This window comes from Falco peregrinus, chromosome 7 (genome assembly GCF_023634155.1).
Source record: "Falco peregrinus isolate bFalPer1 chromosome 7, bFalPer1.pri, whole genome shotgun sequence".
Lineage (NCBI taxonomy): Eukaryota > Metazoa > Chordata > Aves > Falconiformes > Falconidae > Falco > Falco peregrinus.
The window spans coordinates 18,749,199-18,774,583 of NC_073727.1; the positions used below are offsets into that span (position 1 = coordinate 18,749,199).

A 25,385-nucleotide genomic window follows, 5' to 3' on the forward strand; every position below is an offset into this window, starting at 1 on the left:
GCCATGGGTTAGTGGTGGGGTTGGCAGTGCTGGGTTAATGGTTGGACTTGATGCTCTTGAAGGTCTTTTCCTAACATAAATGATTCCATGATTCTATAATTGTCACAGATTGGATATACCGCTACCTTTACGTGTGCTGCTAATCACAGCAGTCCTAGAGATAACAGACAAATACATCTTTAAACCTGGACTATTAAAAAATATAAAAAAGCAAGTATAATTAGCATTAGGATTATATTTACTCTTTTATATCATGCACTTTTTTTTTGTGATTTTGATTGGCATTTTTTCACCTAAAATGCTTCATGTAGGACCTGTGGATATGCCAGCAAAACTACTATGCAGAGAAAATTGTGGAAGAATTTTCAGAGAAAATATAAAAAAGCATCCACATTCTACAGCACCAAACTAGACACTGGATGCAGCACACCCTCGGCTGAAAGCACAAGTTTTGAGACAATGGTGTCAGTTTAATTTTCCAAGAGTTCAAAGAGTTTCTTGCATTTAATCGGACTAAAGTTTCTCTAAGAAAACCAAGTCCAACAACTGAAATACAAGTGCTGAGAGACTTAAACCTTTTCCTTGGAAAGAAATCTTCCCCAAAGTTTCTGTCAATAAATACAGCTAAAATTAGAGAGTGTGTTATTTAGATACTAAAGTCATTCAAATATCAGCTCTGTAGGAAGAAGAAGCATGACCACAAAAGAAGTCCATTGCAAAAGAAATTGAAATTTATGTCAGTTTATACAACCTTCAGATTTGTAGAGTTGTCAGAAACTGGCACAGCAGAAATGAAACTGCAGCAGAATCTGAGGGTGGGTAAAACCCTCCTCCCAGGAGAGTGGCCAGCTCACTCATGTGAATCTTCACCTGCTTCCTTTTCACACTTTTTAACTATCCGTTCAAAAAACAATTGACCTTCCTCTCTAGGTTGCCCTCAGGTTGTGTTCTCAAGATCTTGCATAAATGTGAAAGATAGAAAGAAAAATTTCAGACCTTACACCCCGCCCGGCTCTGAGGGCTGGAGACGAGGTTAAATCTCATTGAACTGGCAGCTTCTAGGAGGAACCACCAGACCACCAGCCGAGCCACCGTGCCTATTTTTTTCCCCTGAGACAATGCACTTTTCCCAGCATCTCCCACTGTTTCATCCCTGATGCTCCTGGGGACCAGCAGTGACATCCATGCTTTTGCTGAAGCCTTCCTCCCATGTTCTTCAACCTGTTTGCTTGGACATGGCTGCAACGCCAGGTTTGTTAGCTGGCATTGGACATGACTCCAGCATCTTACCTTGCATGACCTGAGCTCAGTAAGATGCATGAGCTGCAGCATACCCGTGTGCCAGCCGATGGCTGTAGAAGCCAAAGCACATCTGCCCATTAATGGGTTGTCATGGTCCATCAAGATCAACCCCAGAGACATCATTGCTGGTGCCCCTCATCCTGTCCTGCACAACAGCAATCCTGGCCATGCCACCAGACACCCAGGCCATGATGCTTGTGAAGCTGTGGGGAGATGACACACACAGAAACCATGGCAGCAGTGAGTGGGAGAGAGTCAAACCAAGCAGTGTCACAAGATCTGGGGATGTGTCACTCCCATAAAATCTTGCACTCTCTTCCTACATAACCCTGCAGGGCAGGGAGGCTGCATGGCACTGGGAACCGCTCTGAACAACCAACTGAGCAAGCTGACAGTGTATCTCTCTGAAAGCATTGTCAACTTGCTGTCCAACTGTCCTGGCCATCCTGAGAAATCCTGCCACTCCTCTTGAGAAACCCGTGTTCCCTTCCCCATCTCTTGGCGATGTCAGCAGGGCTCAGACTGGTACCGTTCAGGTTGGCCTAGCAGGGACGGTTTTCAGGAGAGGAGGGTCAGGAGCACGGGCATCACCCCACTGGATCCTGAGGAATATCTACTGCAGGTTTTGGCAGCATGGGACAGCTGTGGTCCCACCTGGGAGAGGACACAACCCATCTGCCCATGCATGGCTTCCCTTACACCAACACAAGCCATGCTGGGGTGGACCTGGCAGGCAGCCTCTTCCTCCCAAAACCTGCCTGTGTGCCTCGGGGGGGGCGATGGCCTGAGCTCAAGGACACAGCTGGCACTAGCCCCAAGCTGTGCAATGGGCTCTGGTCTCCATGCCCAGCCCTGACCCCCGCAGTAGGGCTGTACAGGGACACCAAGCCCCTTCCCCAGTCCCCTGGGCTGGGCACCTGTCCCATTAAGAAGGGAGGTTTCCTTGAACCCCTTATATTTGATCAGCCTGGCAGTTTCCCAAGGAAAACGAGACCCTTGTGCCCCCCCCAGCCTGCCCACCACCTGCACTTTGAGAGCCCGGGGTGTTGGGGGGTGATTCAACCAGCCTATTCAAGGACACACACCCCGACAGCATCCCTGCGTCAAATCCCTTATAACAACCACTCAGATCTCTGGAGATCTATACAAAATGAACTTCAGCTGAAGAGTTTTGTTATACAAAATGCAAGTTTGTGACAGAACAAGGTTCAAAGATTGTCAGTGATAATACACTGACTGCAAAGCAAGCTCAGAACAACACACCCAGTAACAGCTGGCCTGAGTTAGTCACAGAATAAAGCTCTTACCCAGTAGGCGTCCCTGTGGGGGAGAAGACAGGTTCAGTGCATGGACCGATCCAAGTTACGATGGAGTCTTCCCTAACTTCTCCCCTTATTTGTCCACTTTTTATACTTCAGAGTGTAATGCATATTCATTCATCATGCACAGGACTGTTTACAAGTTTCTCACATCTAAAGCAAATCAGTACACCTCCTCAGAGAGCACTGCTGAAGGATTTGCTGACTACACATGCTCCTCAAGCCAGGGTTTGCCCTGTTTCTGGGGGGTTGTTTGAGTTGGATGTCACAATCTCCCACTAGCACAATTATCTTTGTTCTATTTTCAGTTTTCTGTGGATGTCACTGCACTGCAACACCTTGTCAGTCTGTCTCCTCTTATAACCAGAACTTTCCTCACTTGAAGGCTTCTTTCTGTGTAATTTAGGGAATGGTGTTCTGGTGTTCTTTTCATTCTGGTTCTTTGTTTCCCACCTCCCCAAGGCTGGCTCCCTCGATCAGAAGCCCTTCCATTCAGAACACCTTTAGAGAGTGGGTCAGCTTGACCTAACTTTATGCACAGACTTGTGTATAGTTGAACACTAAATCAGAATTTGGTAGTTCAGGAGGTTAGACCACAATCCCCCCTCTTGGGACTTATTTCGGACCAGGACTAGTCCATTTTCTTTACATTTATGTGGTGTTTGAGTGACTCTAGTCATACATATTGTTGTTACTGGCTGGTACCACATGCCCAGTGAGTGTGGCCGTACCTCGGAGGCAGGTAACTCTGAGATGGAGGTGTGTGTTAGCATTACAGTGAGATTATTTCATCTGGGGAAAGTAATTTCGCCACAACAGTTGGCTCAGCAATGGACATCTTCTCATAGAGTCTTCATTTGATGACTGCTATGCAGCCTATCAGCTGTGTGGTACCATCACGTTCCCATTCCCGCAGGGAGCATCCCCGCTCCGCTCCACCTTCTGTCACCCCTACCAGCATGCGCTGAGCTGGCAGGTTGTGCTGCTTGGGGAGCCATGGTGAAGTGGACCCCGTGCATGCCAACTGTCCTGAAAGTGACAGCTGGATTTTACCCTAAAATCTTTTCTGTAATACTATGCTTCTGTTAGGTCCCAGTTTTCTCCAATTCCCTGCCCCTCCCCACAAAAAAAAAAGGTAATTTTCCCACAGTGCCTCCATCGGACACACGTCCAGGCTGAAAGCACAGGCACAGCTAAAGTCAGCTCAAAGAAAGGTCTTTATTGAGATGTTGGATTGGACAGGAGCCACTTGGGACTGTACAGGTCTTGGGGGGACAGGGAGATGGTCCCCCCACAAGCTGCTGGTATCCAGGAGAGATTTCCAGGCACTGCAGAGTGTTGTTAACATCAAGATCAGAGCATGTCCCTGCCCATGAGGCCAGCCACCTGCTGTCACATAGACAAGGGCAGAGCTGGGGGTACAGCAGCTTGAGACCACAGAGGACCTGGGTGTCCTGAGAAGGGGGCAACGGCTGATTTTTCCTCCATCCCCGGCATTGCCCCCATTAGTAGAACACCTTTTCCAGATAGGAGTTCAGGAAGATCCCCGTGGGGTCCAGCTTCTCCCGGATGGAGCAGAATTTGGGGAAGGCTGGGTACATCTTCTCAAAGTCCTTCCGAGTACAGCTGTGGGCCTGCAGGAGAGAAAGCGTCTGGGGGGGCTGCCCATCACTGGGGAGTGTGTCACTGGCCCTGGACCCCCACCACCCCTGTGGCAAGCCCCTGCAGAAGTGGTGGGACCTCCATCCCCTTATCTACGTGCCCAAGGCAGGCAGCAAACAGGGCAACACCATCTCCTTCAGGCACCCATCTCCCTCTTGGATCAGCCTGATGTGGGGGCCCTTCTCTGAACCCCACTCAACTGCAAACCCCCCCACTCCCATGAGGAGCTGTGATGGAGAAGCGGAAGGGACACCCTTCTGCAGACCCTCTCCTCCCAGAGGAGTGGGGCCATTGGTACCTTTGCCCAGTGTGGTCTCCCACCGTATTTCTTCATGATGCCTTCATAGGTCAGCCAGTAGTTGAGGCGGGGAACGTTCTTCCCGTAGGGCCTGGGGGGGGGGGGGGGGGTCAGGTAGGGAGGGCATTAGTGGGACCTGTGGGAGGATTTTTGCACACCCGTGAAACCTCCCCAAGAAACTCCCCTCCTGGGGAGGACAACCTAGGGACCCACCACGGGCTCTTTGACCAGTACCAGGTGATGGAAACCCTCCAGGAACAAGCACTCCACCAGCTCTTGGCCAGTGGACCCTCACGTGGACAACATCCTCAAGAAACAGGGCTGGGTGGCTCTAGGGTGCTCCAAGGCCACCCCATCCCTGCTGGCTTGATGTCTGCAAATGTCTGAGTGGGGTGAGTGGACAAAGGTGCAGGAGCTCCTTTGATTCAACTCTCCAGAGCCAGCAGAGAACTGGTGTTGGGGTGTTTGGGCTGGGCGTTCGCTGCTGCCAGGACTCTGGGAGCGGCTCCCGGTGCACCAGCATACTGACCTGGGGAGGAAGAGGAGGAGCAGAGTGGGATGCAGTGGGAACATGGCTCACCTGTACATGATGATGTTCATGTAGCAGCTGTCTCGCTGGAAGCAGGGACTCAGCCAGATCTCATCCCCCCGAGTGAAGCGCACCTCCACGGGGTAGTGAGCCACCAACTTGGGGTTGTTCTCCAAGGCGCCCTTCAGCTCCAGCAGGGCTTCCTTCGTCTTCTCACTGCCCAGGAGAAGCCCCCAGCCCCATTTAATGCCGACATGGGCATAGCCAGCTCCCTTCAGGTTTGAACCCCCATCCCCACAGCTCCATCCCTGGCCCCACGCTAATTCAGGGAATGGCTTGGCATGTCCCAGCACACCCCTCCCATTGCTTTGTGCTCACAAAGCCCCAAGATATGGTGTGGCATGGATTTGGTACCCCAGGGCAGGCATGCAGAAGGGTCCCCATGCTAGGCTTGGAGGAAGGAATGGTGCCCCCTGGACCGGTTCCTTTCGTCCATGGCTTTGCCCCTGCTCCAGGCAGCCTGGGCTGAGGTAGAGCACAGGCAGGGGATGGGGTCTGGGCACGAAGCCCAGCTGGGGGTGGCCAGGGAGGGCCTGCAGGGCCATTTACATGGGGATGGCCCAGTCTTGAACGTGCTGCTTGAAGCGACACTCGTAGTTGAAGATCTTGTAGCTGATGGAAATATTCTCCACTCGGGAGCTGAAGAGGAGCCAGAAGAAGAAGCGGTTGATCCAGGATACCAAGCTGGGCACGAAGGTGCTGCAGGGAAGAGAGCAGGAGATGAGGTCTGATCCCAGAGCTGTTGCCCAGGGATTTGCCAAGGGCAGGCTGTGAGCTGTGGTGCCACAGGCCTGGGGATGCCCTCCCAAAGGGCTGTAAGCAAAGCTGCAATCCTCCAAGGGTGCTGGAGCCCATGGGGTCCTTCAGCCCTGCCTCGAGCTCACCCATGCTCATCCCACATGATCTTGGACCTTGCACCCTTGCCCTCAGCTCCCTTTTCTGCCTCCTGCTGCAAGCTAGAAAAGGGGTGTTTGGTCATCACCTTCCCTGCCCCCTTTGGCCTCTGTACCTCCTCAGAGCATCCTAGCACTGGGGGACTGAGAGATACTGGGAACAGGGTGGAGTGCCAGGGTGGACCCCTTGGCAGAGTCCTAAGCAGCCACAGCCTCTCTTCTCCCTCTTCACGGGGTCCAGCCCAGCTCTCCTGTGCCACCAGGGTCCAGTTTCCCAGCCCAGCCGCCATGACCCGGCTGGATCTCCTCTCTCCACCCTGGTGCTCGGGACATGCCGACAGCCAACATCGTTCCCCGCAAATCTCCCGTGCTGCTGCCAACCCGTGCCGCCTCGGTGTGCCGGTCCACCTCCGTGCACACGAGGGCAGTGCGGCCCCAGGCGTCAGTCCCAGCCTGAACCTGCTCCGCCTGCGCAGCTGAGCTCGCTCGGAGAGCAAGCACCTCCTCCTTTCCCCGGAATGGGGGTTCTCCGGGTCCCAGTCCCACCTTGCCATCAGCCCTGGGGCTCTCAGCGAAGCAGCACAGGTTTCATTGTAAAGGTGCAGAGAACAGATCTGGATGAGGCCAACCTACACTTGCCCCAGCTGCTGCCCAGGGCATGCTCCTACCTGATCCAGAGCAGAAACTCCAGCAAGTAATAGCCAACAGCATAATCCCACAGCCAGCTGGCAGAGGAAGAGGGGGGCTGCAAAGCCAAGCAGAGGAAGATGATGGTTATCAGTGACTAGCAGGGTTTGCAGCTCTCTTGCCAGCAGGCACGAAGGTGGGAGCACAAGCCTCGACCAGAAGCAAACTGGGAGCAGGGGTTTGGAGAAGGGTACCCCAGGACTCCCCAGATCTCTCTCCTGTGATGAAACAGGTCCGCATACAGCCCCAGAAAGAAACCAGGCTTTGTCATGAGGATGCTAAGAGCTTGGACAGCCCCAACTACATCTGTTTCCTGAGACCCTCGGACTGTGGAGCACGGGCAGTGTCCAGCCCAGCCCCAAAATGCTGTTTCCCTGATCAGCCACCCCAGCAGCCCTTGCACTGCAAGCCCATGGTGCAAGGCCAGCTCTGGGAGGGCACCCAGCTTCATGCACGGGCCCTTCTCCCTTCACACATGGAGCCCGGTGGGACCTGCCTTGTTGGTGGGGTCCTGGTAAATGATGCTGACGTTCTCACTGTGAGGGAACCACAGGAATCGGAAGTACTGGGATCTCTTCAGGTGGTCCTCGAGATGATCGAGTACCTGCAATAACCAAAGAAATCCACCATGGCGATTGTCCCCTGCCTTGCAGCAGGGATCCCAGGAGCCAGGGGTGGAGGGATCTCAGAGGACTCCCAGAGGCGGTGGGGCTGGTCCAAGGAGTCTGTCTGCAGAGTCTCAGCAAGCCCTGGGTTGGATGGGAGTCAATACAGCCCAGCCATGCACCAAGGGGCTAACAGAGCCCATGGACCCGACATCTGGGTAAGGGAACAGGACATGCCTGTTGTCTCCTCTCTCAGTTGTGATGGAGCTCCCCATCTTGAAGATGCTGCTGGACCTGCATCTGGCATGTGTCCAAGCTCAGACCCTGCGTCCTCCCGCCATCATACCTCTGCAGCCCACAAACTGCTCCATCAGGCATTCTCAGACATGAGGCAGCACAGCTAGGGCTAGAAGGGCCCCCTCCAGCCATAAAGCCAAGTACTCTACACTGACTGGTGGCTACCAAAAGCCACCTCCTGCTGCAGTGTCAGGGATGCTCTCCCTAGTTTTGACACCCTGGCAGTACAGCTCTCTGCAGCTCTGGAGCCCCAGGGCAACAGGGAGTGGAGCTGGGATGCCACAGGGGATGGAGCTGGAATGCAATGGATGATGGAGCCAGAAGGCAACAGAGGATGGAGCCGGGAGGCATTACATGGCCCTGTCCTAGAGACATCCCCTGCTTCAAATGCAGAATTGCCAAATCGTACATAAAGACACCAAAAAGGGCTTTAAGAAAGGCAGCTTCCTCGGATAAGCTGCCTGCCCAGCAGCCGAGGACAGCAAGGCATGGGGATTCTGAGTGGGCAGGGAACAGGCAGGACAACACAGATAATGGGGCTCGAAGGGGTGACCATAGCCTCAGGACATACTCAGCCTGTTCCCAGGGCCACCGGGGTCCCGTCCCAGGCTGCCTGACACGGCAGCACCTGCAGAAATTAAAAGACCCTGCATCCTTTCTCTCTGCCCGTTTGCGCAAGCATAGAGGGACTCTGTGCCCACAGTGCTATTTTGGCTGGGCCAGCACTTTTCTTTCTTGCAAACAGCCTCTCCCACCACCCCCTGCAGAGATCTCCCATAGCTTAGCAGAAAGGCTTCAAAACCCAGCAGCTTTGCTTTGAGGAGTTTGCTTGACACAAGAGAAGGTGCAATGACCCATGGATATAACCCCAGGACAGTCTCGGCTCCTTTCCGGCTAGGTCATTTAAGTTACTTGTCTTAATGAGCTATTAATCACCAGGCTGGGCTGCTTTAGCACCGAGCATCTTGCTGTGACCCTGCCATAAAGTGAGGGCTGTGGTCCCGTTAAAGCAGGGAGGATGGGAAGACAACTAGTGTATTCCCGTAATTGGTGAGAATTGCTAATTGCTAACTGGTGAGAGAGCTAATGCTGTTGTCTTCATCTTCACATCTGCAGCTCCCAAAGAGCCACAAAATCTAAGATGTTCCCAAAACAACCCATTTTCTGGCTAGAAAAGGTCCTATGTTGGAAACAGTTAACAATCGTGCAAGTAGAAGCAGGGCAAAAGCAGCGATCCCACGGTTTTCATTGGTCCAGTTTAGGAACAAACGCATCAAAGTAGTAAAAGAAGTGGGGAAAAGAAGGATGCAGCTTTCCCAAGGTGATCCTGCCGACGTCTGTTTGTCTTCCAGCTGTGGCGTTTGAGTGCAGAAGCAAAGAGCTAGCAGGGTGACCTTTTCAATGTGCGCTTTTGATTCTGGTGATATCTGTCTGAAGAAAATAAGCCTGCGACTTTGTAGGATAATTACAGCACAGCGAGCCAGCTTCAGGAGTCCTTGGGGACGTTGTCTGCTGGCTGAGCGCCGGAGTCGGAGGCAGAGGTCAGGCGGTGGAAATCTCGTCACTGTGACGTGGCCAACACACACAACAGAGATGACCCTGAAGCATGCAGAGATCTGGGGGGATTTTGCTCGCCTTCATTTCCTTCCCAGGAGCCCAGAACAAATCCCTTTGCTTCATAAAGACTGGGTCAAAAGAAGTCACTTGCTTTCTTGCTTGCAAACACCCTCAAGAGCTCACTGAGCCGAGGGTCAGGCACTGCGCCTGCTGCAGTGTAGGTCTGGTGGCTCTGGATGGTCCTCGGGGAAAGGGCTAGGATGGGATGTGGGGCAGTTGTGGCCAAGGTGCTGTGGAGGATGAAACACAAGAAGTCACGAGCACATGTCCCATAGGTTTGTGAGAGCAATGAAGGGGAGCAAGGGAGCATGGGGAGCTCTCATTTTGGGAGAGACGGATGCTCAGCCTCCCCCTTTGCCTATGTGCTGCCTTGTGCCTGGCAGGGTCCTACCGCAGCAGGGGACGTGTCCGAGTCCTGGTTGGAAGAGTCACTTCCACGCACCGAGTCCAAAACCAACAGTCCCTCTGGCTAAGAGGGATGAGGTCAGGCCCAGCAATGGAGAGGGGGTTTAGGTGCAGGGTGGTCTTGGAGGGATGAGGCTTGAGGGATCTATCCCCAGTGCCTGGGACGTCCCCCAAAGGGTTCAGGTTTGGGTTAGGGTTAGGATGTGGTAGGGCTCAGACCGAAAGAAGCACTTCTTCACCCACCAGGTTGCTAAGCTGTGCAAGTCTGCAGGCAGTTAAAAGTTTGCATGGGTTCAGAAGCAGAGCAGAGACCTTCCTGGAAGAGAAACTCACTGCCTTACGCCATACATACAAACCACCCCCAGCTCAGGAAGCCCCAAGGCTGCACAGATCAGGGGAAGAAGTATCATACCTAAGACTAATCCATCTTCATTCTCATCAGCCTCCCAGCACATCTGAGGCAAGGGGATGCTGAGTGCATCCCTGCCACCACCCAGGGAGGCTCTGCAGGTCTCTCTGGTGACCTCAGCTGTGCAATAAACCCTCTCGGTCCTGCGCCTTGTTCGTGGTCATTGTCAGCAGCTAGGGCAGCTGAGTTTATCCCAGTGATAAAGATGATCACGAGGCCAGAAAAGAAAGCATGCAGTTCTTATATAACCACAAATCCAAGCCCGGCTCCTCTGACACATATATTATTCGCAATGTCTTAGATAACTCAGGCTTAAATATTTCAAGCAACCTGCTCCCTTGCCATTATTCTCTTCCGCCTCACTGAGCCACTCGACATGAAAGCCAGAGATCGGGGAAGCAGGCGAGGAGCAGTGATGACTGAGAATTGATAATGGCATTAATATTTATAGAGTGCATTCTTGTTTCACCCTCCTAACAGCCCCGAGGGATGCGGAAAGATGGGTTGAGCTGTGCAGAGGGCATAGCCTGGGGAGATGATGCTGAGCAGGGTACCTGCCCTGTTCAGGACAGCAGGGTTATCCTGCACATGAGCTTAAGTTTCCTAGCTAAGAGGCAGTTCAGGAGGTGTAAACCAACACTCAATCTGGTAATGTGGCTGAGGAAAGGTGCTAGAGGATGCAGTGAAGGTCCAAGCAGTCTGGCAGGGTAGGTGAGGGCCAAGATGTAAGGAGCTGGCAGCCTCCCACCACATTTAAAAATAAATCCATTTACAGTGAGGAACTCCCTGCTGCAGGGCACCAGGGAAGTCCCAGCTCAGGGTGCAAAGAGGCCATTCACAAGCAAAAACCACTCCTGAGCCTTTAAACTCAAACCCATCACCTCTGCAGCTGGAACCACTGGTAATGAACTCACTGCAGGCTGGGAGGGCTCCCTGGGGAAATATCTTGGTGGGTTTCTCTTATTCCTGTCTTCTTTTCCCACCTCCCAGCAAAAACAAGACCCTGAAGTGCTCCAGCTCTCGACTGCTGTGGTGCAGCTGCTCTTAGAGGGGTGAGAGCAGGCAGGCAGACATGCTAATGGACTTGGATACTGTGCACGGACCCCTCTGCCCCCCTCCCCAGTCAGCCCAGCCACCTGCAGCTCAGCACGAGGACCACTGCGTGCCTGTGGATCAGGGCTGACGAAGCAGATACTGCAAAACCGCATTACATTCACATTCCAGGTGGTGTTCGAGCCACCCCAATGGGGCACTGAATTATTCAGTCCTTAAAAAATTAAGGACAGCATTTCTCAGAGCTTTATTAGTGCTGCAGCTCTGATCAATCCTGCAACAAATTTTGCTGCATTTGTCTAAGGGATATTTTTTTTTCATGAGCCCAACTTAACGAAGGCTTGTGCTGTCATTAGCCAGGACTGGGACTGGACCTGTGAGACCCAAATGAGACGACAGATGAGGATGCTGCTGAGGATGCACTAACAGGGATGTCAGACCTCACAGGAAGACAAAGACAATCGGTGGTTGAAGCAGATCCAATCTCCTGGAGAGGTCCCTTTCTGCCACCTCCTGGTTTCTCCCTCCTGGTGGACTTAATGCCTGTTTCCCCATCCAGAAATCTTCACTGTTTCCAGTGAACACAGTGAGGCAGCACAGCATTTAGAAGGCCACCAGGTCTCTCAAGTTGCAGGTGGCCCCTTCTCTGTAGGCTTTACCCTCTGCAATGCTGCCGCCTCCAGCGATGATCTGGGACAAGCTGGACGATTGCTCAACGAAAGGCAGTAGATCACATCCCGACACAGCAGTTGTGTCCAGCTGTCCCAGCTGTGAAGGGGCTCAGCATCACAAAACCAGCTTGCTCCATCTGGCTTCCCAACACCATGAGGGTGGGAGGGCTCCAAAGAAATGCATCCAGCAGTTAAAAGGAGTTTACATAACTGCAGAGACAGGGAAAGTTGGTTTCAATGTGTTCCCAGGAGAAAGAATTCCTTCAAATCACTCTGTAGAAATGCCCACTGGGCCTTCAAAAGGCTTTCTGAGGGAACCAGATCGCACCCAACATTGGCCACAGAGCCACATGGAGATCCAAGCTCGTAAAGCCCAGGAGATGCACTGCCCCAAAAAGGGACATTTCATGCCTCTTTTGAGAGAAATCAGTCTGTCTCAACCTGGCTCCTCCCGGGGATGGAAGGCTCGGCTGAAGGAAAACACCCTCCAGCACTAAGCATCTCTGTACCAGCATCCCAGGACACTGTCCCCAGTGCCTCAGCCACACACTGAACAAGAATCTAAACTTCTTGTGTGCTCCACGGTCAACTAAGTGCCCTTTCATAGGTTAATGCAAGATGTTGTCTTCAGGAGGGACATGGCCATGAAGCGGAGACAAGAGGGAGAGGATGGATGGCGGGACAGCAGAGCTTGCCAGGAGAAAACAGCATGTGCAGCTGTCAGAGCCATGCAAGATCCTGATCTATGAGAGAGCAGGTCAGACACCCTCCTCAGAAAGCTACCTCCCTTGGGGACATCCCAGTTACTAGCACCATACAACATAGTCTGAGTGATTTAGCACTTTGGTAAAATAGAGACAGACAAGCCCAATTCAACAGAACAATTGGTTTAAAGGGAGTTTCCTAAATGCAGCTCTGAGGTTGGATCCTGATAAAGGGATTTGTTCAATCTGGCTCTTGAACCGTGTCACCCATCCCACTCCTTCTCATCCCCAGCACGGTTCGTCCCAAGTTCAGCTCAAAAAAAAAAAGAGTTAAACCCAACTTCACACTGGGAGATAGAGAGTCCATCCCAAAAAATACCCAGACCTCACACACAGGGAAGGACCAAGTTATTATCTAGAGCACAAGATGCTCATGGACTATTTTAAGTGGCCCATCTGTTGCTGGAAAAAGCAAGGCTTTCTGTTAGCTGAGCAGCAGGAGACAACGAGATGGGAGTCGGCACTTCCTCGGAGAGCGCACGGCTCATGGGAGCAGCTCTGCCCTGCGGGATGCTGCTCTGCTCCTCTGGGACCCAGCTAGGCGCTGCCTGCCTCGAGGGATGCTGGCTCAGCGCAGGCACTCTTCTCCCTGTTCTTCCTTGGTCCAGGCAGCACATCAGCTCGTCAGGCCAACCCAAGATTTCCAGCAAGGGCAATTTTCTCCAGCTGGAACATTAAATCTGCATTAGGCTTAGTCATGCGTGCCTGGAGTTACCAGATCACTGACCTGCCGGCGCCCGTGAATGCTGAGTTAAACGGAGCAGAGGTGTTGGCTCATCCATCTCACGGTGACGTTTCCCATGAAGAAGCAAATGCTGAGTGTGGCAGCGCTGACGCCTGCAGACTCATTCAGCATCTCTAACCTGATTGCGCTGGAGCCTCTGTGCTCAGCCCTGCCGTGGCTTGGAGGCAGCCCAGGGAAGATGAAGCTGATGACCATGGGCAAACTTCCATCCCTGCTCCAGTGGGACCACTGGCATTGCACAGCCCGAAACAGCTCCCCACCACTGCAGCTGCCCTTCCCTTGCTTGTCCCTGCCATCACTGAGGTTAAGGCACTGCTCACCAGGCAGGAGAACAGTTGAAAACCCACAGAGTTGTGCGTGAAGGACAGACCCACAGCTGGAGGAGGGGGTCTGATTTCTGTCACCTTTGTGCTGAGTCAGGTAGGGGACAACTGATGCTGAGAAGTGAGGATGATGCTGCAGAGAGGCCAGGACATGGGGATGTTGACAGGGGTCTCATTGTCCATTCTTTTCCCTAAAGAGGGCACTTCCAGAGGGCATGCACCTCGCCAGACCCAAATGTAAATCAGAGGTGAAATCAAGAAGAGTAGAAGTGTTTTCACCCTCCTTTCCCCCGCCTTGGTCTCACCTGTGACATGCAGCTCCCCCCAGTCAACCCAAGCCCAGCCAGGAGACCCCTCCCAAGCAGGAACCCTCTGCCCCCCTAGATCTCAGGTTTGCAATGTACCCCAAGCCCATGCAGCCCCTCCGAGCTGGGGATCATGCCCAGAACAGCAGGCAGCAGTCCCTGCCCGCCTCCCACCTGCCAGGTGGGCCAGCCCTCCCACAGCATCCTCCCGCAGCATAGCGGTCCCATCTCCCCTGCCAGGACCCAGGGGATGTCTCTGAAGGACACAGCCATGCTCCAGCTCAGAGTCACTCTCTGCAGCTCAAGGTGAGTGCAGAAACTCTTTGGCAGGTTCCTGAGGACACTGGAAGCCACTAGCCATCTCCTGCAGCCAAGAGCCACCTTGGGGCTGCACAGAGTTTGGTCCAGGACAGTGAAATCAGTTATTTGAATCTCAGGCTCGATAAATGCAAAAAATCTCTATCAGTCTGGACCAGTTTTAAAAGAGGAGCCTGGGAACAGCTCAGGGGTGAGTGTGGCAATAACAAAAGAGGTGAGGTTTCACATCACCTTCACACCCCTGAGCTGTCCTGGGCCAGATGTGAAGCTGAAGGGAGCTGGGGATGGACACAACTTCTCCCAGAGATCACAGAATCACAGAATGGTCACGGCTGGAAGGGACCTCTGGAGATCACCTAATTCAACCCTCTGCTAAAGCAAGTTCTCCTAAGAGCAGGTGATGCCTTGCAGTTCTCAAAAAAAGCACCAAGAATAATAAATAAGGGAAATTACTTTCATCTCCGTGTCTTTCACACACAGCTCAGCCTCTCTGCCCAGCTCCCCCAGGCTGGACACAGAGGGGTGGCTGCAGAGGGTCCCAGTGCGAGGTGCAGAGGTCCCATCTGCTCTTTTGTGAGGACTGAAGGACTCCTCCTTGTAGACTCACAGCAGCTTGGGCTTCCCCACCCAGCCTCCTCCCAGATTTTGTGGTCAGCAAAGCTGCCAGAGCAGGCTCAGCCCTTGCCTCTGCTCCATGCAGCCCCCCTGAGAACAAAGCAGATGTCTTCCCCCAGCTCAAGGGGACTCAGCACCTCCATTTCCCACCGCCCCACTGGCTCAGTTTGCAGCCAAGCGAGGGGCTGCACCCCAAGCCCTGCTTTGCTCCTGAGCACCAACTGCGCAAAGCAATGCACATCTTGCTGCAGCTCCCAAGCACCCAACTGCCCTACGTGGCATGGAGATGACACTCACGTGTACCTCTCCTCCCCACCCCACTACCTGCACCTCTCTGGTCCCAGAAGATGCTGTTCCATCTGTGGGAAGTTAAAGTGGCATTTCCTAAGAAACATCTCTTTTCCTTCATCACCCTGGAGAACTTTCCAGCTTAAAGGACACCATGAAGATGCAGGAGAAGTACAACCTACACACACATGTGGGATTTTCCACCAGCATGCAACCACTTCCCAATCTTCCTCCAACCATGTTACCTCACTGACAACGTTGCTTATCCCCAAGGTGGCTTTAAAAGCATCTCCCACATCATACCTCAGTGAGGGTGGAGGGGAAGGCCACCTCGTGCAGGTGGAACTGGGGCACACACTGGAAGGTGACAGTGAGCACGATGCCCAGGCAGCCAAGGTGCAGGCGGGCAGCCTGGAATATATCTGCATTGATGGACTCGGAGCACTCCAGGATCTCTCCTGAGGCTGTCAGGAGTGTGAGCGCTACGACCTGTCGAGAGGGGAGCAAAGCTTCAGCAAGCATTCCATGTGCCCCATCTCCATGCCAAGATCCTGCATTCAACCCAAAACTCCAAAACTTAGGGCTGGGGGCTAAGCAGGGAGACCCCTGTAGCATGACCATCATCACAGGGTGCCTTCTGCAGAGCTTGCCTACACCAGCCCCTCCTGCTACCTTGGATGAAAAAGATCCTTCTCTCTCTGGAGTACGCTAGGAAAAACCATCAAATAAAGAAGTAAAACTCCCCCAGATTGATTCACTTCTCCATAACCATCAGTGGAATCACCATACAGGATTTCACAGAATCATGGAATCACAGAATCATTTAGGCTGGAAAAGATCTTCAAGATCATCAGGTCCAGCTGTTAACCCAGCACTGCCAAGCCCACCACTAACCCATGGCCCCAAGCACCACATCTACATGTCTTTAAATCCCTCCAGGGATGGTGCCTCCCCCCCCTCCCTGGGCAGCCTGTCCCAGTGCTGGACACCCTTTCGGTGAAGAAATGTTTCCCAGTCTCCAACCTAAACCTGCCCTGGTGCAACCTGAGGCCGTTCCCCCTTGTCCTGTCGCTTGTGACCTGGGAGCAGAGACCGACCCCCCTGGCTGCAGCCCCCTCCCAGGCAGCTGTAGGGAGCGATCAGGTCCCCCCTGAGCCCCCTCCTCTCCCGGCTGACCCCCCAGCCCCCCCATCAGACTGGTGCCCCAGCCCCTTCTCCATTTGAGCTGAGGTGAGGGTTTTCATAAGTGTCTAATTAAAAACAGACCTGGGCCCTGCAGAGACTTGGTGTCGGGGGACTCCGATACAAGAATTGTTTTCCCTTTGGTACAGAGTTTACTCATTAGATTATAAAAGCATAAAGCACAGGGACAGGGCAGTTTTAAGCTGCATGATGTTTTGGCTGGCAGACGAGGTCCCACTATGCATGGGGGACATGGGGGTCCCCCACAGCAGCTCCATGATGGGGGGACAGGACCCTGCCTGCTTGCAGTGTGCTCCTTCCTTACCCCAGGGCCAGGCACACCAGGCTCAGACTGGGGTGGTGGGACATCTACCCCAAAGCCCACAAGATGCTGATGTCCATGCATCGACACGCTCCCAACTTGTCTCACCTGGGTGGAGAGGATGCCATGCTTGATCCCGGTGTTGTGCGTCCCTGTCCCAATCACACCAGCTGCTGCCACCTCCGAAACGGCTCCTAAGCTGGGGGTAGACAAAGGGGCCGAGTGAGGCTCTTTGTGCACAGGACATGGTGTGGGGCACAGCCCACCATGCCAGGCATTACCCCACATGCAGACCCTGTAGAGAGACCCCCAGGACTCTCGAGCTTCAACGAGCAGGGTTTCCCACCCTTCAGGGTACCCTGCAGCAACGGGTGGGTTTGTTGGCCATGTGCACACATCCCCATGGGACATATCGATCAGGATGTTGCTATAGTCCATGGGGAGGAAGAGTCAGCTGGCGAGCACAGATCACCATGGTCAGCTCAGCTGTATCCCATCTCTCCCTACCAACCTGGAGTGACTCATTGGGGTGGAGGCATCCTTCCCACATGCATTCAGAGCATGGGGCGAGGAACCTGGGTTTACCCCAGGAACATCACTGTGCAGCAAGGCTGGAAGTGGCATCCACAAGCACAAGGTCTGCAGACCAAGGTCTGTCCCTCCAACCATCGCCAAGGTGGGCACATGGGGATGGTAGATGGTTAAAGCAAACAGTGCTGTTCCTGCCATTTCCCCCAAATACTCCTACAGCTTCCAGCAGCTGGGGAGCAGGGACCTCCTGAACCAGCAATGGTTTCTGTGACCACTGCAACCCTCAGTGGATTCCTCCACTGTGAGGGTCTCCTGCTCATACTGTTGGCCATCTGCTCACGTGGGGCTTATTCCTCTGAACTCTCACCCTGTCCCTGGCTCTGACAAACCCATTACTTTCACTGACAGAGGAACACACCTATTGAGCTAGATTGTAACGCAAGAGCCATTTCTTCCCCGAGGTCAGCAAATGAAAGAGATTGAGTGTGAGAAATGCTCTCCATGGCTATTTCCTTTGCAAACCCCTGTCTGAACGTGGCTCTCACCAAGACCTTGACAATACACCCACAGCAAGGGAGAACCACAGTACTGGAGGCAAAGGGATCAGCTGTGATCAGCTCAAAGCATCCCACCCTCTGCCCTGATTGCCCACCAGTTCCACCTCCTCTTCTGCGGACACCAGACATCGCCAAACAATGCAGAGCAAAGATACTCCCACACCTCCTGCTAAGATATTCCAATGGCTAATTGCCCTTTTCCACCAAAGACTCCTTTCTAACCTAATTTTGCCCACCATCAGCCTTCTTTGCCCAGAGCTGACTGCTATCAGCCTCTGCCCCATGCAAGGCATTCCTAGGAAGGGCGCTCGCTTTCACCTTTGGAGGGTCAGGGAATGCAGTTTTCCTTGATGAAATGGAAAGGAACAGCCTGGTGGGGGCAGTGAGAATAATAGGGTTAGGGTGGGGATAAAGTCCAGCCTCCTGCTTCGAGGCAGGATCAGCTACTCTATCGTGGAGAAGGTTGACCTGTAGTCTGCGGAACACTGGTGGAAGACCAGATCCTGAAGGAAACACCCCTATTCCACAGTAAAATCTCTTCAAACATCTTTGTTTTGCTACATCCCAGCACTTGATGTGGGGCAAGGCTGGATACCTGGGAGGATGCCCAGAGACAGCCCTGCACAAGTATCCCACTTACTTGGCCAGGGCCAGCCCATGCTTGCTCAGCTCAACATTCAGATCTGAGAGGAAAATCCCACCTTCCACCGTCACTTGCTGCTTCTCCTTGTCCACCTGCAAAGGATAGGTTGGGAGAGGAGAAGGTCACACAGCTCAGAGGAGAAAACACCCCATGGAAAACACCTCTGCTCTTACCCATGCAGCTGATAACGTCTCTACAGAAAAGCCACAGACCACGAGGGACCTGTTCCATCCTGAGCTGCCACCTTCCTCAGACCTCCACTCAACCTAAACCTCATCCAACCCAATGGTGCCACTGGTTCCTGCCCCTGGTCCAGACCCCCCTCCCCTCTGCTCTCCCCAGTCTCAGGGTGTGTAACCTCTCCCGTAGCTTTTCCCAGGTGCTGGTCAACGCAAGGGGGGAAGACATTGTCCCCCCAGCAAAGCTTTGCCTGCAGCAAACCTCTTCTCTCTGCCCTCCTGCCCTGCTCAACCAGTTCCTGGTTCTCACCATTAGGAGCTATTCATCCTGTTTCTGACAGACAGAGCTGTCAGGGAGGGAGCTGTTCCTTAATTAATTATTGCTGTTAATTACCACTCATGAGCCAGCTCCCAGAATATGCTGCTAGAGTCAGGATTTTTCATCTTCAGCTGCACACATACACACACATGCACATGTACAGAAACATGCATGCATATATATAGGCACAAATGCACACGCAAGAGGCATGCACACACATACATGTTGTATGCACACACGACACAGGCGTGCACACACATACATTTGCATGCACACATGACACAGAGGTGTGCACAAGAGTCAGTTCTCTCACTGTTTATAACCAGTCATCCACACAGCCCCAGTAAGACCCCACTATCTTCCTACACTCTGGGGGTCTGGATGCAAAGCAGAGGTCGGGAAAACCCCTCCTCAGCAGCTCTCCTTTTCCCAGAGTTGTTCAGGATATGATTCACAGGCAACCAGGAAGAACTGTTTCCTTCCCAGCATCACTGAATGGAGCAATCTCCCACAGGGACATTTCCCACCTGACACAGGAACAAACCATGGACCATGAACATCCAGCCGGGTCTCTGCCAGGCTGTTCTCCCTGAGGCACCTTTGCAAGCTCACCACAGAAGGTGATCCTGCCAGGTACCTCCTTCCCATCCAGCAGACCATGCTGTGATGAGGACAACGTTCCAAGGCTAAGCCCTCACTGAATGCTTGCTGGGAAGACATCACTTCTTTCCATTTTTATAGCCGCTCCATACGCTTCCAATGCACAAGGCATGCTTTTACACCGGGAAAATGTATCCCCCAGTCTTGTGCCAGTGTTTCAGGGTCTGGTTTGGGAAAACTCCTGGTTGTGAGGAGAGGAAAGCCTCTCCATCCTTCCACCTCCCACCCTGGGTATGGCAGTGTTGGTGCAACACATCCCAACCCTCGGTGGCCTTACGAACAGGGGTGCCACCACATTTCAGGGCCACCACACCACCTCCTAGAAGCCAGTCTCACCTTGAGGACTCTGTTCATCTTTCCCATCTGGATCATGAAGTCATCGGTGCAGGCGATGTCCGAAGGAGAGTGACCACCCCCCACCACCTTCACTCTCTTGTCCTGCTGCCTGGCCATATCCAGGATCTGTAAAGACAACAGCATCCAACATCTCCCTCAATGCCATGTGCTAAGAGAGATGCCAGAGGCACTGTGAAACATCCCAAACTAAAATCTCACCCATGGTGGACATCCATTTACTTGGATAACTCATCATCTGGGATTAAAACCACCCCTGGAGCCCAGACACCTCCTAAGACAGCCCTTAGGATCATCCTTGAGGGTTGGACTAGATGACCTTAAAGGTTCCTTCCAACCCAAACCATTCTATGATCCCAAAAGAGGCAATGCCCACCTGAAACACCCTAGGGTGACAGGCATCTCTGGGGAGACAAAAGTGACACAGGAGTCCCATCCCTCAGCATGGCAGCTGGGGCAGGCAGGGCACGCCAGAAGGATGCCAGATGCTGATGCCCAAAGAACAGAGTCCAACTGGGGCCAGGCGTGCCAGTTTTCTACATTTTTTAGGTGTTTGGCACATCTGCTGAAGAACATGTGCAGCTCAGTAGGATGGGCCACCTCCTGGAGCTAATGGAAGGACTCATGTTGCCACCATCTGGGACCTCTCTGACTGAACATGATGGAGCATTACAGCCCTTCCTGGTCTTTCCTCTTCCTTATTTCAAACAGTTTGTCACCTGGAAGCACCGTCCTCACCTCCCGGATCTCTTCCACTGAGGTGGGCTGGAAGTACAGCTCCGGAGAGGAGCCGTAAGTCTTGGCCCAGTTCTGGAACTTGACTCCTCCTTGGCCATGAACCTGGACCGAAAACAAGTGTTAAACCAGAAGAAAGCAAGTGCCTTCCCTGCTTTTCCACACAGCCCATCCTTTGTCTGTCAAGACCACTGTACCAGAGCCAGGTTTCCAAAAGGATTAATTATTTATGGACACAGAGGTTCATCTCAACCCCTTGAGTCCATAGAGCAGAGATGTCTCCACGTGAGCAAGTCAGCCTGAACTCCCTTTGCAGTCAGTGGGGAGAATTAGAAGGACTCCTGGGCTGTTTGAGACATTTCCCTTGAGCACAGTCCACCCTTCCCTTCTACAGCATGATGTGTGCCGGGGTCCCCTTTGTTTGCATGGCCTCTTCTGCTCTGGTGTCCTCTCAGACCTGGTCTCGGCACCCATAGCTACCTCATGGCCCATGGGCATGGCCTCATGTCCCAGTGTTCCCAGATGGTCCCACTACAAGGGGCTGACTGGATCCAGGCTGGGACCTCCCTCCCACCTCAGCCATCCACCCTGAGACACTGTCCCCAGGCCTGGCATGAAGGGGTGCAGCCAAAAGACCCAGCCCCATCCCATCTCCAGGCAGGTGGTAACTCAAGGCAGGGCATCCCCAGTGTGGTTTAGATGAGTCCTGGCTGGGGGGGACACGGGAACAGTTTCTCCCTGGCTGTGACCAGCCCGGGCTGGGGCTTGGGCAAGAAAGGACCTGGTGTGGGTTTGGGCATCAAGCCCTAGAGAAGATGGACAACCCCCCTGCCCCAGGCAGGACTGGATCCAACCTGCTGCCCTCCCAACGCATGTCCCACCTTGGCTGCAGGGTATGATTTGTTCCCATGCCACCTCATGCAGTCTCCTTCCTCCTGTTCCATCTCCATCCTCCGCCTTGCCCCGTCCCACCCAGGCTCCCTCCTCTGCCCACAGCTCATTCTCCTTCCCCCACCTCTGTGATGGCTTCAGCTTCCAGCCAAAGAGAAACTTTGGCCCCAAACTGGCCAAACTTCTCCAGGGATGCAGAAAGGGCTCTTCCAGGGGTGTCGGCAGCACCCTTCCCTGCAGGCCCCATCCCTTCGCCGCCTCCCCATCCCTTCACACCCGCCACCCCCATCCCCCCCAGGCTGCTTTTAGGGGCTGGGCAGGGCAGGGATAGTGGGTGGCCCATCACCCTGCCCAGGGAGGTGACACTGCCTGGAGCCAGAGCCATCAGGAAGCTATTGCAGATGGCCCAGACAGCTGCAGGGAGTCCTGGGGGTGGGGGGTGGGGGGTGGGGCTGGGCAGCATCCCCCAGGCAAGTTCAAATGTAGGGATGGTCTGCGAGCCAGGTGCAGAGAGAGAGAGAGACAGGAAAAAAATGGGAAAAAACCCAATCGAAAAAACAACAACAACAACAAAAAACAAAATAGAGGAAAGTGAAAATCCAGGAGTTAGAAAACGCTCCTGCTCAGCAGCCAGAGCCTGACCTGATCTATCCAGGGAATCTGTTGGCTTTCTTTCCCTCTCCCTTTTCTGGGACACCTTCCCATGTCTCATCACGGAGATGGTGGTTATTAAATCCGTATCAAAGATGGTAATAAAATCGCGTTGCTCTGACCACGGCACATGGCTCCACGCTGCCTGGACCACATTTCCCACCCCAAAACCTGAGAAATTCCCGTCTTGGCTGTGCTGTCTTTTCCTTACCATCCCGTCAGCCTCCCTGTGAGATGCTGCTGGAATGACTCTGGCTGCTCCTGCCCTGGGACGAGGGGTGATCCCAGCAGGTCCAAGGCTGGCAGAGCTTGCTCCTGCCCTGGGGGTCAACGAGGAGCTCCTCTACAGGCTGTAAGGATAATGAATAACAGCCCTTCCCTAGGGATTTGCCTGATTCCCTGGGGGAGGAGAGGGGCTGAGCCCTTTGCTCCTGGCTGGCAGAGCAGGATCCACCCATGGATTTGAACCTGGAGTCCTGCATCTTACAGGGATGCTGCAAACTCTTGAGTGTTTTGGGGAGAAGCCATTTCTCTTCTGGGGGGTCCTAGCCCTGGAGCAAGTCTCCTGAACCCGCAGCCTTTGCACCAGGCAAAGCTGGGCAATGCAGGAAATAGGGAAAAGGCCCTGCCAGGTTTGGGGGGACCCAGCAGTGGGTGCACGGGGGAGCTTCAGGCACTGAGTGATGCGACAACCTTGCTGTATCACATCACCACACGCAAGACAGGTGCTGGGGGTCTTCACTCCCTGCCTTGCAAGGAGGAGGATGCTCCATGCCTTGCACCCCAAACGCACCCCACCATCCCATCCGGAGCAGAGAGGGGGGACGGGAGACAGCCGGGGAATGGGTCTCATCTGAAGGACAGGCAAGGAGCAGTGATTTGCAGGAGCTCTGCAGCGCTCTGTGGCTGCGCTTTGGTGATAAGCAAACCCTCCCTGGTTCCTCATTAAGGAGGGGATGATAACAATTTTTCTGAGCTGGCTAACTCAGGCAAGGTGACCTTTGGGAGCACTGCTCCAAGCCCCGAGCAGGCAGGGAACCACCACTGCAGGCAGCTGCTTTCGCGTGACCATGGGATGCTTTCAGAGACCCAGCCTTAACACAATCACGAACCAGGGGGGAAATTGCTTCTTAATTACAGAACAAGAGCTGTGCAGCCTGCAAAGGGCCTCACAGCATGTCCAGCAGCTTTTGCTTTGGGTCTTCACATCTACCTTCAAACCTCCTTGACCTCCTGGCCATCCTGAAACTCTGCTGATGTTTTCCTGGCTGCAATGCAGCAAATTAATGAATAATCTTCTGACACACCTTCAAGTCCAGATAGACACCAAGGGTCCAGCTGACTGGGGTCAGACACCTCCAGGCTGCCCAGCCAATAGCTCTGGGTCCAAGTGCTGTGCAAAGGTCATCAAAATCTAAAAAAAAAAACCCAAAAAACCACCAACTCAAGGGATTATTCATTAACAGTGCAGGGTGAAGGGGATGCACATGGGGAGGGATGCAGCTCACCACCACCACCTCAGCCTCTGCCAGCTCTCAGCTACATCCAGGAGGGATGTCACATCTTGGCTAATTACAGCAGAACAGCATGGCCGGGAATAGTTCAATTAAAGGATGAAAGAAAGCATAAAAATAAAAAAGAAAACAGTGGTGTTTTGCCAGATGTGGAAGCTATTTGTGAATTTATTTGTGCATCGATGAAATTTTTGGTGGGATGGAAAATGCCCCGGTGAGCAGCAGAGTCTCTCCTGGAGACATCCTGACAGCAGTGCTTGGCTGGGGGCTCTTCTGCAGCTCCTAGATAATACGTCCAGGTCAGGGAAGGATTCAGTCCCCCAGGTTCACCCTGGGGATCGGGAGACCAGCGGTCACTGGCATAAATCCTGGGAGCACAATGCCAGCAGATGCATCGGGTGGGTTTGCCACGCCAGGGTGTGCACAGGGAGGACAGGGCTGCGGACCCTGAACACTGCCAGCTCTCCGGCACTGCCAGGGTAACACAGGGTTATCGGCTGCTGTGGCTTAGCTGGGGTTCTCTGAGGCAGCCAAAATGGGGTTGGGAGCTGGGAGAAGCCCCTCTCTGCACCCTCACAGGCACCTCTGCAGCTGCTGGCATTGAGCTGGCCCAGCAGTGGGGTCCTGCTGGAATCTCCTGCCCTTGCAGCCACTCTTGTCACTGTCACATCTGCACCAGGAATGGCCAATCCATTCACAAATTACAATGTATTCACAAATTGCAATTCATTCATTCCCATATTTCAACGGATTACCAGTTGCAGTGCATGCCCAAGTTGCAATGCACTCAGGGAGCCTGCCTTGCCACCGTGCTGCAGGGGTGGACACCTGAGGCTCTGCCCACGGAGCCACTGCAGGAGCCTGGAGATTGGGTTTGCCCAAAAAACTGGCTTGTGGCTGGAGCCTTGCCCCCCTCCTCTGCCAGTTGTGCTCTTCCCCAGAGCTGCCTACGCTTGGGGGGCTCCCAGAGCTGCTACGTCCCCTACATCAGTGGGGGCAAGTGAGGCAGGAGATCTGCTGAAGCTCTGAGTGTCTGAATCTTGAGAGCTGTTCAAGCAGTGCCTCAGGTCAGGCAGAAATCAGGTGAGGGTGTTTTTTTGGTCTCCTTTCTTCTCCGTTTAAAAATAAAATAGTTGAAATTTAATTATAGACAGCTTTTATTCTTTATTTCTCAATCTCCAAGGGCTTTCTTTTCTCTTTTCCAAGTTAATTGCTTCCTTTCAGAAATGGGGCCAGAGAACAACGTCTGGAGGAGGGGACGACAGGACCAGAGTTGGAGCCAGTATGGAAGCAGGGAGATATTTTCCTTTAATCCTCACCACTGGGCACAGGCCGAGTCCTACCATGTCCTCCCTGCGGATCAGCATCCCTGCCGATGGGTACCTGGCAGCCTTTGAGGGAGAAGCCAATTAAAACAGCACATTTCCAGGGTTTTTTTGGTCCAGGGTGCTGGCCACATCGTCCACCCTCACACCAGGGTGGGTTTGGCTCCCAGGGAGTTGATGCTGCAGTTTGAGCTCTGGCTTGACCTGTGCAAAGGCGTGTTGGCCCCAGAGGGACCTTCGCCCTTGGCACCCAGCAAATGGGGCATTTTCAGTCCCAGCAGGGCTGAAATATTAACTGAGCATCCCTGTGGCAAAGCCGTAGCTATCCCAGAGTCCAGGGATGCACTGGGTTGAAAT

At 53.5% G+C, this 25,385-nt stretch overlaps 1 protein-coding gene across 1 annotated transcript; it reads right to left on the reverse strand.

Moving 5' to 3' along the window:
* Positions 1-3,820: 3,820 nt before the first annotated feature.
* On the reverse strand, positions 3,821-23,597 carry LOC101922774 (L-gulonolactone oxidase-like). The gene is made up of 13 exons (XM_055810615.1): positions 23,403-23,597; positions 22,401-22,539; positions 20,651-20,752; positions 19,895-20,020; positions 18,398-18,492; positions 16,778-16,868; positions 15,469-15,654; positions 7,247-7,354; positions 6,732-6,808; positions 5,720-5,869; positions 5,162-5,326; positions 4,582-4,672; positions 3,821-4,255 (listed from the first exon to the last, which is right to left on the reverse strand). The coding sequence occupies exons 2-13, from the start codon at positions 22,401-22,403 to the stop codon at positions 4,127-4,129; spliced, it is 1,323 nt and encodes a 440-aa protein (XP_055666590.1). The 5' UTR covers positions 22,404-22,539; positions 23,403-23,597; the 3' UTR covers positions 3,821-4,126.
* Between the last annotated feature and the right edge of the window lie 1,788 nt (positions 23,598-25,385).